Source organism: Apium graveolens, chromosome 3 (genome assembly GCF_009905375.1).
Source record: "Apium graveolens cultivar Ventura chromosome 3, ASM990537v1, whole genome shotgun sequence".
NCBI lineage: Eukaryota > Viridiplantae > Streptophyta > Magnoliopsida > Apiales > Apiaceae > Apium > Apium graveolens.
Window position 1 is genome coordinate 223625833 of NC_133649.1, and position 14920 is coordinate 223640752.

Here is a 14920-nt window from a genome sequence, read left to right on the forward strand (position 1 = left end):
TTATGTTAATTATTCAGGTAGTATGATAATGAGATATAAACCGGCAAGTGCATAATTCTTCAAATCTTCGTCTGATTGGTATAGATGAAGATCATTAAGCATATGTCGCCTGATGATGAGAATATCGTCTGACATACATTGCCAATTAGCTTCCCAAAGTCTAAGTGGATCTGAAATAGGACTATATGCCAAAATATTGACAAACATTGCACGTAACTCTGGAGGCAATGATGTATGGGAGTTCTCGGCAATTGCTTCTTGCCATTGGTTATCATTTTGTAGATGACCAAGGGTCGCGCATGCTTCCTTGAATGTTTCATGGATGTGTCCATTAACAGTTTTAAGATCTTCAAAAGACATGGAACCTTTCTTCCTAAGTAACAGCATGCAGAGATATAATAGTTCACCACTTGATGAATGCACTTCAGAGAGTCTCCCAATAACATCTCCTCTTTTCCTTTCTTTCCAGATATCAGGTCGAGGATGCCAAGTAAATTTATTTGGAAATTCATAATAACTATAATTCCTCGTATTTGGGAATGTCTGATTTGCATCAAACCATGCTTCTAACTTGGTTTTTTTTATATTTCCTTGTCGCAAACATCCTCCAAGACATCTCCAGCCTTAAACGAAACATGCTTCTTGCCTGTTAAATGTATCGGTAACCTCTCTACCGATGGCCAACGGGAATGAATGTCAAAAGCAAATATCCTCCAAAATACTTCTGACGCGCAAACATATCTCCCATTCAAATAATGTTTTACCTCATCAATCGGACCTTTTGGTGCTTTTTTTGGGATTGTTGCAGAAGTACCTATACGTGTTTTCCTCAAACACATTATTGCCGTGTCATGACCTTTTAGACAGTATTTGAAAAGGTACTTTAATGATCTTGAATTATTGCAAATCTCCAGATTCATGTGACATTGAAAATGCACCAAAAGATCGCGATTGAATGGGACAACAAAGCGATTATCAAGATTGACCCCCTTCTTGTTAATGGTAATTCCAGTCCTCCTTCTTTTATATATGGGGAATCCACACTCATTAAAAAATGTATGAGAATTATACCTGTAACAAAACATTTTTAAAATTGTAAAAAATCTGGTAATAAAACTGGAGGTATTAACAAAGTAAAGTATTTATAATTTAAGGATGTTAATAAAAATACCGCTTAGGAAAATGCTTTATAAAGTTTCCTTTGACCATGCATAGAGATTTAGTATAATCAGGACCACATGATCTGTGGATCATATAATTGCTCATGACATTATATCCAACTGGATCAATTTCTGGATCGGAAATTTCAGCTGATACCATTTTATCAATTTGCTCAGTTGTTTTAGGTCTATCGTCGTGGTGCAACCAAATTAATATATGAGTGTGAGGCAATCCACGCTTCTGGAATTCAATTACATGCATCACTATGGAATAATTGTAGAAAAATGGTTAGTACTAGGCAAAATATATACTAAAAGTGCATTTTGATAGAACAATTTAGGAATAATAAAATGAGTATAAAAAAACTTAGCTAAAATGATACCTCCTATACATCTGCCAAAACAATTTTTCTTTTTAATCATATCCATAAGTTGATCAACCTTCATTTTAAAGATTCTGGCTACAACATCAGGTGCATCAGCAACATCAACACCAGGCATATGTTTTAATATGCGCTGAATTTCGGGCCATTTTGTATTAGTGGTCATAGTAAGGAACAATGAAGGATGTCCTAAAGTTCGACATATTGCAATTGAGTCTTTAAAATACGGAGTCATATAGCGCGTACTTCCGGTGAATGAAGCGGGAAGAATGATTGCTTTACCAATATTGGATGGATTTCTATCTCTCTTTTGCATTGCATCTCTGATATTATGGTAGAGATCAGATCTTATAGTAGTTTGATGGTCTCTAATCCAGTCCAATCTGTACTGCTCAATTACGGTGAAAGCATCCACAATATATTGCTTCCATAAACGACCTCCAAGATGTGGTGTCAAACCTGTTACAGTAAAAGGTATAAATAAATCGAATATAAACTAATTATCACAAAGTTGAACAGCTGAATGAGAAATTATACTTCTGTTAAATAAAAAATTTGTACCTTCTGAAAGACGTATCATTAGTTTATAATTATAAAACTCTCTCATTGTAATATACTTTCTAGCACCTTTTTCGTCAGGATCTTCAGATTCGGTAACTTCTACGTCTCTCTTAGAATGCTTCACAGGTCTATTTAATGGGATCTCACGGTAATATCCAATATTTCCGTGAGGGAAAAATAATGGATATTGAAGTTGCATGAAACGTGGATCGGTCTCAAAAATCCTCTGTAATCCGTCAACTCTAGAATCAATGACAGTATCTCGACAGCCTTTTGCATAAGGAGAAGTAATAATAAATCCTACTACCTCATTTGATGGAGCAATGTGATTTGGCCGGCCACTCGCTGAACTCGATGAAATCAGAACCAATTTAAACTCATCTACTGCATTTTTCCTAACCCTTTCGCGAGCCATACGAAAACTGTTAGGTATCAATATGTTTGTAGAAGGGGGGTTGAATACAAACAATACCGTTTAATCAAATAAAATGCGGAATAAAAAAGTGAAACAAAATTCAAGTTAAATAAAATTATTATTAAACTTGAAAGGTTTTACAACAACGGTATCGTTTACAAGAGATTAATCTCAAATCAATTATCACAAATCTAGAATAAATTCGACATGAACTTTTTCTATTTTTACAATAAAAAGATCAAATGCTAAAAGTGATTTGAGATTAAGTTCTAGGGATTTCGATCCGCTAGATAGTTACACAAGAACAAGAAAGGTATTTCTAGTAGATTGGATTTAACAATAAATACTAGAAATAAATGATCTGTGAATTTGCAATAAGTTCTCTGCAGGTTTTCTTTTTGTTCTGTGTTCTTCTGTATGATATTCAATGCTCTGCTTTTCTTGAAAAACAGCTGCTGTGTTTTTAAATAAAGAATCATGTGATTTTTAACTAGCAAGACAATCCATTTAGCTCAGCATGACAATCCTTTGAACTGGTAAGACTTTCGGTAGGACTATCAATTGAACTGATAGGACTTTCGGCAAGACAATCTAAATGCACTAGCATGACTTTCGGTATGACTATTGATTGTCATACCGATTGTCTTGCTAATACAAAAGATAGTCTTGCTGGATTAAAACAGATTTTAATCAAATAATAATTCTGAATTAATTAATCAATTAATTTAATTAATCAATAAATTAATCTTTGCAGATTTAATTTATTCTCTTAATTAATTTATATGACTTAATTAATTAATAGAGATTTAATACTAATCTTGAGCAGCAACCATTCTTCTGAAAATCACTATCAATTATGAATCAATTCCACCACTTCAATGTTGACACTCGATGTACTGTCTTGTTCATGAGTGACTAACTTCCGTAACGTTTCTTCATGCCTTGACCTTGATACTCTTGATTTTCTTCAGACTAAATCCTTGTAATTAATTGATACCCTGACGAGATCTCTGTCACTTGATTAAATCCACAATCTTGATTTATATCACTAAGGCTTGATCAATTTCTTGAGCTTCTTCCAGTGAATTAAGTCATCAAGTCTGTAGAAGAACAATGTTACTTAATCCTTTGACATATGTTACTCTGAGAGATCTCTCTGACGATAGAACCACTATTTACTTGTTACATCCTTATTTGAGTTGAGTTAAATCCTCGAATAAACAAATAGGCTATGACATATGCCTTTCAATCTCCCCCTATTTGTTTGTTAGACAATAACAACAAATACCTAGAGGATAACTCAACTAACAAATAAGAAAAAGATATAAACAGTAATGCAAAGTAAATAGCAGAAAAGTTCTGGATTATATTTAACATTTTCCAGATTCCAAAAGAAATTTACAAGTGAATACAAGATAGATGTTCCTCTAGCCTGAACATATAACTACATTAGTCTATCTTGATTCATAAAGCTCTAATCATATTACATTGAGTTTTGAGCTAATTGAATTCAGTTGTCTTCTCTTCCGACTTCACCTTCTTCCAAATCTTGAAGCAACTCCTTGTCAAAGACACGATCCTTTTCTGAAGTGAAGCTGTCTGGTCTAACTGGTTGAACTCCAACTGTCTTTAGCTTATTCTTGAGTTGATTGTACCTTTTAATATTCTTTTCACAATAAGCTTGAATCAGATCAGCTGCTTGAGTTTTCAACATGGATGAATATCCAGCAGTTCTTAAGTGATGTTCCATCCAGACCAGATGCTTAGCTGAGTAGTCTTTAAGAGATTGTGAATCGAGTTGGCAGATTTGAAGACAGTCAGACTTAAAGAATCTTACCTGATGAGGATTGTTGACCACTTGAGGACTAGCCCTGCTGGCAAACTCTTTGAGCCTTTCTCGAAGAACTTCATTCAATTTTGAGCTTCTTTTGACTTTGTTGAGAAGAACCCAAATCTCTGACAAAGAACGATTCTCAAACAGATGAAGTGACACCTTGAAAGATCCTTCGCTCTGACAATATACAAATATGCTCATCTCATTTAGGGATCTGTCAAAGGCAGCTGTGATTCTTGAGACTTCAGTCTTTATAGCATTCATGTACATGTCATTGTTTGGATTAGAGATCTCCAGCTTGTCCAGAAGATGTAGAAACTGTCTATCATTGTTTGTGCTCAGCTGAGGCATATCAAGTACTCTCCTAGCTTCATCCCATTTTTCACCAATCTTCAGTCTGACATCTCTTCTCCTTTCTTGAGCTTTAATGTCATGAAGACGTTGCTTTTGAAGAGCTTCTGTTCTTTGGATGTCTTTCCTCATGTCAATGATCGGGGATACCTTTTTGAGTTCAGCATCTTTTCTTTTCAATTCTGATTGTTGTTGCTGAAACTCTTTCTCAAACAGAGGATCCACTGGAGCTTCCTCTTCCCATTCTCCAAAATCACTTTCCTCCTCAGCTTCAAAGAAACCATCTTTATCTTCCAAGACTGGTTCAGTGGGAACGTCACAAATATCAAAGTCATCTTGTTCTCCACTATAGTAGATATCATCAGGCTTCCCTGTGCCTCCAGCAGACGAATCTTTTTCTTTTCCCTTTTCACTTTTCCCTTTCTTCTCCCCCTTAGTTGAAGAATCCTCTACAGACTTTCCCTTAGATCCTCCATGACCTCCATCTCCTCCCGAGCCTGAGCCTCCACCAGACGGCCCTTCAAAGAAATTCCTTTGTTCTTCATTAGGGCAGTGAGAATTTTTGATCATGTAGTACAGGTGCTTCATCCCTTCATTCAGATGTTCCATGCCCGTCTCTATCTTCAGAAATCTGGAAGAATCTAGTGAATGATTCATTTCAACCAAGTCTTCAAGAGAAGTCATTCTTGTATGTAGAGAGCAGAAGTTTGAAATGTCATCAGCTGATAACGTTGGAGATGCCTGGATTGAGTTAAGCTTTGGTACAACAGATGTCTTCAAATATGATATTTCAGTCCTGATGAGAGCCAGCTGATTATTGACAGAGGTGGAAGAAGAAGACCGTTCAACCACTTGTGCTTTGAATGATTTAGCTTCAGCCTGACTTTTTGCAAGTTGTTCCTTGAGATCAGCAATTTGAGCTAACAGATTTTCAGTGTTTGTGTCTGTGTGTGTGCTCACCTGAATATCTCTCCTGTTTAATTCACTCAACTCACGTGCATGTGTATCTCTCAATATAATTGCTCGTGAGGAGTCTTCCTGATGCTGATCTTCTGTACCTGCATTTAAAATCACCCTAGCCTCTTCAAGAGAGGTCAGTAGTGGTGCAATGGGAATTCGCGAGTCCCGATCCTCAATCAAACCTATCTTTTCATGTGAAATAGATGTCTGAATTGCTTCAGGGATAGATTGACTGAGTTGCCCTCCACTTTCTCCAGATAAATCTGCGAGTGGAGAATCCCGTGAGGGAGACAGAGGTGTTGGATCTGGGAGGGGAGAAAATGACTCTATTAAAGGTGGCTGAGAGTCAGATTTTCCCTCAGAAGCATGTGACTGCTCTTCTGCCATAACTATGGCAGGCACTGTAACCGACTCAATGTGCACTCCTCGCTTCGTGTCCTGAGTATCATCTACTGGTCTGTATGCTTCCATTGTGAGTAATGGAATTGTGCTTGACTCAGTACAGGATGACATGGCCCTATGGCGAATTTCAATAGATTCATCCTGTTGAGAGAATGTTTCTAGTAACTGTTCAGTGGCCATTTCAAAGTCCATGTCCTGTTGGGAGGACAAGGATGGGCTTTCAGATGCCTCAATAAATGTTCTTCTTTTCTTGGGTGGAGGCAGAGCTGAGGGTTCATTCACATCCACTAACATACTACTTCCTACTAACCTTCTAGGCAACATTTTAGACAGTGGGGGAGAGGTTGAGATAGGTTGTGACTCTGTGTTTGGCTCTATGACCTAAGATTGAAGCTGTGGTTCTACAACTTCATGGTCAGTCCTATCAACCACTGGGGGTCTTTCAACAGAAGTAGGAATAGGTTGAGTTTGAGGAATTATTACCTGCAGAGGAAGAGCATCTGATGTTTGAGCCTGGGTGGTTTGAACCACTGGAGGTTGAGCTTGTTGTTCATGACTGGGAATAGTGAAGATAGGTAAAGGAATGTAAGTGGCCATGAAAGCAGATACAAGTACTGGAACTTGCATGAATTTGAAAGTTGTGTCTTGGCGGGTGTAAATCTTTTTCTTACTGGAGGGGGTTCGGTTACTGAGGAGTTAGCAAAAAGGGCTTTATGCTCAGGTGAGAGAATATGTTCTGCTATGAGCATGAGAAAATGAGCATAGTAGCACGAGACCCTACGATTTGTAGAATGATCACGTAAAGCAGTAGTGAGACGTCTCAAAAGAATGGGTAAAAGTAGTTTGCCAAAATTGATCCTTTGATTGAAAACAACCGCAAGACCAATATACTGCAGAGTGGAAGTGATGTTGTGAAAGTTGGATTTAGTGCAGTTGGCAAACACTTTAGAAAGAGTATCGAAGAAAATGTCCCATTCAGAACCAAATTGGATTTAAACAACTTGGTTAAATTAATCACCCCCTGATAGTGAATAGCATGGAAAAATTTTGAAATATCATTTTCAGAGGGCAAATTACAGAAATTGTCCATAGGAAAATTTAACGCTCGATTGACGACTGTTTCATCAACTACATACTGTGTGTTTGCCACGGTGAATGAAAAAGATTTAAAATCATCGGCCACAGTAGAAGTTGTGCAAATCAGTCTGAGCAGATCAACATTTAAAATCACATTTAATTTAATAGCAGAGCTAACAATCGAATGGTCATTTAAAAATTTAATCCACAGCTTAAATTTTTCTACATCACATTTATCTGGATTAAAATAACCAACAAGATTATACGAAACAATTTGGAAATTGAGAGCCATTTTAAAAATAATAATAAGACACACACTTTCATAATTTTAAGAGTAATATTAAGAAAATTCGAATTAATTAAATTAATTTAATAATACGAATTAAATCAATTATATTCGAAAAATCTAGAAAGAAACGTATCTCGTTAAAGTTCTTAACTCACAAAAGCAGATTTGAAAAACGCACAAGACACCAAACAAAATTAAATAGAATTACCCAAAATCAAACAAACACAAACTGATTTTTTTAACAAAAAAATCGATAGCACTTCTGTATGTATATACGTGTATGTATATATCACAGGAGTGATGATTTTTGTATGCTGAGTAAAAACTCGAGCAGGGAAGACAATGGAGGCTGATTGAGTTTGATCGAATAGAGAGAGAGAGAGAGAGAGAGAGAGAGAGAGAGAGAGAGAGAGAGAGAGAGAGAGAGAGAGAGAGAGAGAGAGAGAGAGAGAGAGAGAGAGAGAGAGAGAGAGAGAGAGAGAGAGAGAGAGAGAGAGAGAGAGAGAGAGAGAAAATGAGAGAAAAAAAACTGATGGAATTTGAAAGAGTACTGAGTAAATTAGAAAACAAAACAGAAAAAAATATTAAGTAGACAACTGGTATAACAATTCGGGATAGTCTTACCGATTGTCATACTGATAGTCATACAAGGCAAATTGAGAAAACAAAACAAACAAACAAAACAAAAAAATATTGTAACAATATAACTGGTATGACAATCTGATAGTCATACCGATTGTCATACCAGTACAAAATAAAACAAAAAATATCTGATATTAATTTTATTACTGGCATGACAATCAATAGTCATACCGATTGTCTTACCAGTTATAAAATTAAACTGAATTAAAAATAAACACTTATATGTACTGGAATGACTTTCAACAAGACAATTTCAATTGTCTTGTCGATTGTCATTCTAGTATAAAATAAATTACATATTTATATAAATATACTGAAATGACTTTCAGCAAGACAATTTCAATTGTCTTAATTGTCTTGCCGATTGTCATTCAAGTATCAAATTAAAACAAACAAATGTATATAAATATTATAAACCAAATATTAACAATTTTTAACAAAAACAAATACAAACAGTTTTTTAACAAAAAAAGAACATATATATATATATATAAATTTTTTACAGAAAACTACAATAAATACTAATATAGATATAGCAGAAAATATTTACACAATTAAAATATTTCAGAGATAATTATATTTTCAGTCCAAAAATAGATTTCTTTTGAATTTTAGCAAATAAAATTCATAGAAAAAATATTTTTAGAGAAAATAAAATATTCTGAGACATTAAAATTAACAAGTTGAGTAAATAAATAAGATAAGATAATAAAAATTACATAGAAATAAGCAAGAAATTATGGAAAATGATAAAATAAATTTGCAAATGAATTTTTCATTTATGAAAAATTCATTTGTAAATTCACTCAAGAACATATTTCAGATATTCACAAGTTTAATCACTAAAGCTATTCAACATACCCAATTTACCAACTAATTTGGTAAATGTGGATTCATCAAGAGGTTTAGTGAAAATATCTGCTATTTATTCTTCTGTTGGAACAAAAAATAGTTCAACAGTACCATTCATGACGTGCTCTCTAATAAATTGATACCTGATGTCAATGTGCTTGGTCCTTGTATGTTGCACAGGGTTGTTGGTGATGGCTATTGCACTTGTATTGTCACATAGAATAGGTATTTTGTTCAATACAGAGCCATAGTCCCGTAGCTGATTCCTAATCCACAAGATCTGAGCACAGCAGCTTCCAGCAGCAATATATTCAGCCTCGGCCGTTGAATTTGAAACTGTTTGTTGTTTCTTGTTGTACCATGAGACTAGTCTGCTACCTAGGAATTGACAACTCCCTGAAGTGCTTTTCCTATCAACAACACTTCCTGCGTAATCTGAATCTGTATATCCAACAAGGTTAAAACCAGATTCTTTAGGGTACCAAATACCTAGATTTGGTGTTCCCTTAAGATATCTTAAGATTCGTTTAACAGCAACGAGATGAATATCTCTAGGATCCGCTTGGAACCTTGCACGTAAGCATGTAGCATACATAATATCTGGTCTACTTGCAGTAAGATAGAGTAACGAGCCAATCATACCTCTGTAGCTTGTGACATCTACCTTAATGGAGTTTTCACATGGTCCAAGCTTGACAGCTGTAGTTGACGGAGTCCTTGCTGATGCAGAATCCTCTAGATTGTACTTTTTGAGGAGTTCCTTGAGATACTTGGATTGACAAATAAAAGTTCCATCTAACCTTTGATTTACTTGTAGTCCAAGAAAGAACTTCAGCTCTCCCATCATGCTCATTTCAAATTTGCTGTGCATTAACTTAGCAAATCTCTTACAGAGATTATCATTAGTAGACCCAAATATTATATCATCTACATAGACTTGGACTAATATAGTATCATTCTTATGCTTTTTAGAAAAGAGAGTTTTGTCTATGACACCTCTAATAAAGCTATTTTCAATAAGAAATTCAGAGAGAGTGTCATACCATTTTCTTGGAGACTGTTTGAGTCCATAGATAGCCTTGAAAAGAAAGTAGACAAAATCCAAATGATCTGGATCTTCAAAACCAGGAGGTTGCTCTACATATACCTCTTCATCCAGCTTTCCATTCAGAAAGGCACTCTTGACATCCATTTGATAAACTTTAAAGTTAGAGAATGCTGTAAATGCCAGAAATATCCTGATGGCCTAGCCACTGGAGCATAGGTTTCATCATAATCAATGCCTTCAGCTTGAGAATACCCTTTAGCTACCAGTCTTGCTTTGTTTCTTGTAACCACACCATCTTCATCTAGTTTATTCCTGAATACCCACCTAGTACCAACAGCTTTCTTGTGTATAGGTCTAGGTACCAGTTTCCAGACTTGTTGATGTTCAAACTGATTGAGTTCATCTTGCATAGCAATCACCCAATCTGGATCAGTCAGTGCTTCCTTAATCTTCTTAGGTTCCATCTCATAAAGAAATCCTGAGAACAGACACTCATTTTGAGTAGCACGTCTAGTTCTGACTCCAACATCTGGATCACCAATAATCAACTCAAAAGGATGAGCTTTATTCCAGACAGTCTGTCTTGGAAGATTTGATCTTGATGATTCGCCTTGAAATTCATTGGGATGTTGTGTCCTACTAGTTGATCCTTCAGCATCTCCCCCTGAGTTGTTGCCATGTTGACTTGAAGATTCTCCGTCAGTAGCAGTGGTATCTCCATTGTTACCAAAGTTTCCATCACCATTACCTTGAGTATCATCATGATTAACAGGTTCTTCACCAGCAACAACCTCAGGTTCTTGACCATGTTCTGATTCTGAATCTGATATATCATCAAACTTCAATTTCTCAGAAGGATCTTCAGTTTGGATACTAGGGAGTTTAGTGTCATCAAATGTAACATTGATACTTTCAGTTACTTTATGTTGATCAATGATATACACTCTGTATGATCTTCTTCCATATCCAACAAAAATACCCTCATATGCCTTTGCTTCGAATTTACCACGACGATCATCTCCATCCTTGAGCACGAAGCATCTGGCACCAAATACATGAAAGTATTTGATAGAAGGTTTCTGTTCATTCAAAATCTCATAAGGAGTTTTCATGAAGTCTTTGTTGATTAGAGTTCGATTCTGAGTATAACATGCAGTATTAACAGCTTCAGCCCAAAAGTACATTGGAAGACCTGATTCACTTAACATCGTTCTTGCAGCTTCAATCAATGTACGATTCTTCCTTTCTACCACTCCATTTTGCTGAGGGGTTCTAGGAGCTAAAAATTGTCTGGTAATCCCTTTGTCTGTACAGAATCCATTGAGAAGTGAATTCTTGAATTCTGTTCCATTATCTGACCTTATTTCTCTAACAGGGACATTAGAATCTAACTCGATTAACTTGATATGATCAATCACAACCTGTGGTGTTTCATCCTTAGAGTGAAGGAATAAAACCCACGTATACTTGGAATAGTCATCAACTATCATAAGACAGTAACACTTCTTTGACATCGAAAGGACATTAACTGGTCCAAATAAATCCATGTGCAATAATTGCAGAACACCAGTTATGGAGGATGTGTCAGTGCCTCTGTGACTTGCTTTCTTTGACTTTCCTTTCTGGCAAGCCTCGCATAGTCTTTCTGGGGAGAATTCCAGCTGAGGCAGACCTCTGACCAATTCTCTTTTGACAATAGAATTCATTGTTTTGAAATTGAGATGAGAAAGTCTCTTGTGTCATAGCCAACTCTTATCTGACGATGCCTTTGCATAGAAACAATTGACTTCAGGATTGCTTCCAGAGTTCATGTCAGCTACGAACAGATTTCCTTTCCGGATTTCCATCAAGGAGGGTTTTTCACTTTTCTTGTGCAGAATCTGACACTTCGGCTTGTCGAATAAAACATTGTAGCCGTTGTCACAGAACTGACTAATGCTAAGCAGATTGTGTTCAAGTCCGTGCACAACATACACATTTTCAGTGATAACATTTCCAGCTAGCAAACAGCCATATCCCTCAGTTAAACCTTTGCTGTTATCTCCAAAGATAACCACTGGGCCAGCTTTTTCAAACACATTTGATAGCAGGGCTCTATCTCCGGTCATATGTCTTGACGATCCGCTGTCAAGAATCCACACTACCGGTTGTACCTGTTTAATGCCCTGCAATACAAATGGATTAGACCTTCTTCGGAACCCAAGCTTGGCTGGGTCCGACATACTTGTAAAATTGGCCTTTATCACGCAAAACAACATTCTTAATTGTAATGTTCTCAATTTTCTCAATGACTGGACATTTGACCTTGTGAACAGCCTTGACAAATTTCTGTTTAGGCTTAGGCACAAATGTCTCCTTTCTAGCTTTAGGAGTACTAGCAGTCTTAGACCTATCATGCTTCCTATTATTCACATGCTGATGAGGAGAAGTCTTATCATTAGAAACATGTTTACCATTAAAATAAGCATACATCAAATTAAAAGCACAAGACATACAATCAGGAACACCACATGCTTTATGAGAGGAATTAACAATAGGCAACTTATGCATGGTAGACATGGCATTTATGTTATCCAACTCATGTGTGTCTGAGTTAGTCTCAGTTGCTTTCACAACTTTGACTGGAACCTTTGCCACACTTGACTTGGAAACAGCTTTCTCATTAGCATGATCTTCAGCATGGATTTCTTCTTGAATAATAAATGAGGTCTCATCAAATGGTTCAGCAATTGATTCTTTATAGAGGGGTTCATCAACACCCTTAAGCACATGTGGTACTTCCCTGCCTTTAGCACAGATATGAGGAGGGGAGTTTATGCCTAATTTTCCAATAGCAACATTGTAATCATAACCTAGTCCAGATGTTTGATTAACAGCTTGCTTATTGTAAAACTCTTTGGACTTCGAACAAGAATTAAAGTAAGCTTTAACCTTAGCCTCAAGACCGGTGATCTTGTCTTTGAGAATAGTTTCGAGTTGTCTATAACAGTCACCTCTATTCTCTAGAAAAGATACTTGTTCTTTTAATTTATCTTGATTAATGTGCACAAGTCTTAATTCATTGACCTCTTTCTCAAGGTCTTTGATTTGTTGATTTAACATTTCATTATCACGACGAGCACAATCTAAGGAACCTCCTAGATGATAAACTAATTCAGCATCAGTAAATTTTACCTCTTTTCTTGACGATGAGGTGTTTGCATCACTAGCCATGAGAGCAAGATTCCCAACTTCTTCATCTTCACTATCAGTATCATCCCAGCTTCTTCCCTTTGCCAGGTAAGCCCTTTCAGATTTACTCTTCTGATTAGAATCGTAAGAGTTCTTCCTAACTTGTTTTGGCTTCCTGCATTCTGTGGCAAAGTGTCCCAACTCATTGCAGTTGAAGCATCGAATGGTGCTTCGATCAACCATCCCTGTTTTGTACCCACCACTGCTGGTGTTAGAGGATGAAGATCCGCCTTTCTGGAATCTGTTGTAGTTGGACTTGTACTTGAACTTGGGATTCCTTTTGAATCTGACATTTGAGAATCTCTTAACAATTAGGGTCATTGACTCATCCTCCAATTGCTCCAGTTCTTCCAAGGAATAAAAATCATCTCCTGATTGATTTGTAGTAGGAGGATCAAATTCTGCTACTATCACATTTTCTTCAACCTTGGAAGACTGTACCATTCTTTCTGACTGTTGAGGTTGTTGTTGATATTGTGGTTGTTGTTGTTGTTCATCAGCTACTAGAGCAGTAGACGTGCTGACCACTCTTCCTTTCCCGTAAACTTCCTTCTGCTGAATCTGCTCCAACTCATAAGTCTTTAACACACCATAGAGCCTTTCCAAAGAAATCTCACTCAGATCTCTTGCTTCTCTTATGGCAGTGATTCTATGTTCGAGATGAGTTGGCAGTGTTAAAAGAAACTTTTTGTTGACCTCCCTGATGGAATAGTATTTACCATTAATGTTCAGGTTGTTGATCAATGCATTGTACCTTTCAAACACTTCAGTGATTCCTTCTCCTGGATTGGATTTAAAGTATTCATACTCAGAGGTTAGGATTTCTAATTTGTTCTCCCTAACTTCCTCTATGCCTTCATTAATAATCTCAATAGTTTCCCAGATGTGTTTGGAATCTTTACAGTTCATCACATGTCTATTCATCAAGGGATCAAGGGAATCTACTAAAATTAATTGAAGGCTAACATCCAGGGAGGCTTCTTCTTTTTCAGCAGGAGAAAAATCCTCAGGATCTTTCACATAAGTTCTTGCTTTAGTAATCACCACATCATTTTCTATTACCTCTGGTTCAATAACCATCGGAATTTTAGGACCCTTCTTTAACACTTCCAGATATTTGGAATTTGCAACTTGTAAAAACAATAGCATCTTCTTCTTCCACATAACATAATTTTCTTTATCGAATAGTGGAATTTTAACGGTTCCAACTTTTTGTGTAGTCATTATGAATTTTTGAGTAAATAAAAATTCAAGGAGTGAAAGAATCACAAAAGTCTAGGATCTTGATTTGTTCGTTAATCAGAAGGCTCTAATACCAATTGTTAGGTCTCAATATGTTTGTAGAAGGGGGGTTGAATACAAACAATACCGTTTAATCGAATAAAATGCGGAAAAAAAAGTGAAACAAAATTCAAGTTAAATAAAATTATTATTAAACTTGAAAGGTGTTGCAACAACGGTGTCGTTTACAAGGGATTAATCTCAAATCAATTATCACATATCTAGAATAAATTCGACATGAACTTTTTCTATTTTTGCAATAAAAAGATCAAATGCTAAAAGCGATTTGAGATTAAGTTCTAGGGATTTCGATCCGCTAGATAGTTACACAAGAACAAGAAAGGTATTTCTAGTGGATTGGATTTAACAATAAATACTAGAAATAAATGATCTGTGAATTTGCAATAAGTTATCTGCAGGTTTTCTTTTTGTTT

At 36.1% G+C, this 14920-nt stretch overlaps 1 protein-coding gene across 1 annotated transcript; it reads right to left on the minus strand.

Annotated features, from left to right (window-relative positions):
• Positions 1-581: 581 nt before the first annotated feature.
• On the minus strand, positions 582-2519 carry LOC141714843 (uncharacterized). Its single transcript, XM_074518339.1, has 4 exons — positions 2105-2519; positions 1544-2002; positions 1172-1424; positions 582-1071 (listed from the first exon to the last, which is right to left on the minus strand). Exons 1-4 carry the CDS (start codon positions 2517-2519, stop codon positions 582-584), a joined length of 1617 nt encoding a protein of 538 aa, XP_074374440.1.
• Positions 2520-14920: the final 12401 nt, after the last annotated feature.

What these genes read in the sequence shown, in the direction of transcription:
- LOC141714843 (XM_074518339.1), bottom strand. Translation starts at nt 2,519, where the DNA reads ATGGCTCGCGAAAGGGTTAGGAAAAATGCAGTAGATGAGTTTAAATTG. An exon ending in AATGATACGTCTTTCAGAAG is followed by an intron (nt 2,003 to 2,104) that starts GTACAAATTTTT and finishes TTACTGTAACAG; the next exon opens with GTTTGACACCACATCTTGGA. An exon ending in ATAAAGCATTTTCCTAAGCG is followed by an intron (nt 1,072 to 1,171) that starts GTATTTTTATTA and finishes GTTTTGTTACAG; the next exon opens with GTATAATTCTCATACATTTT.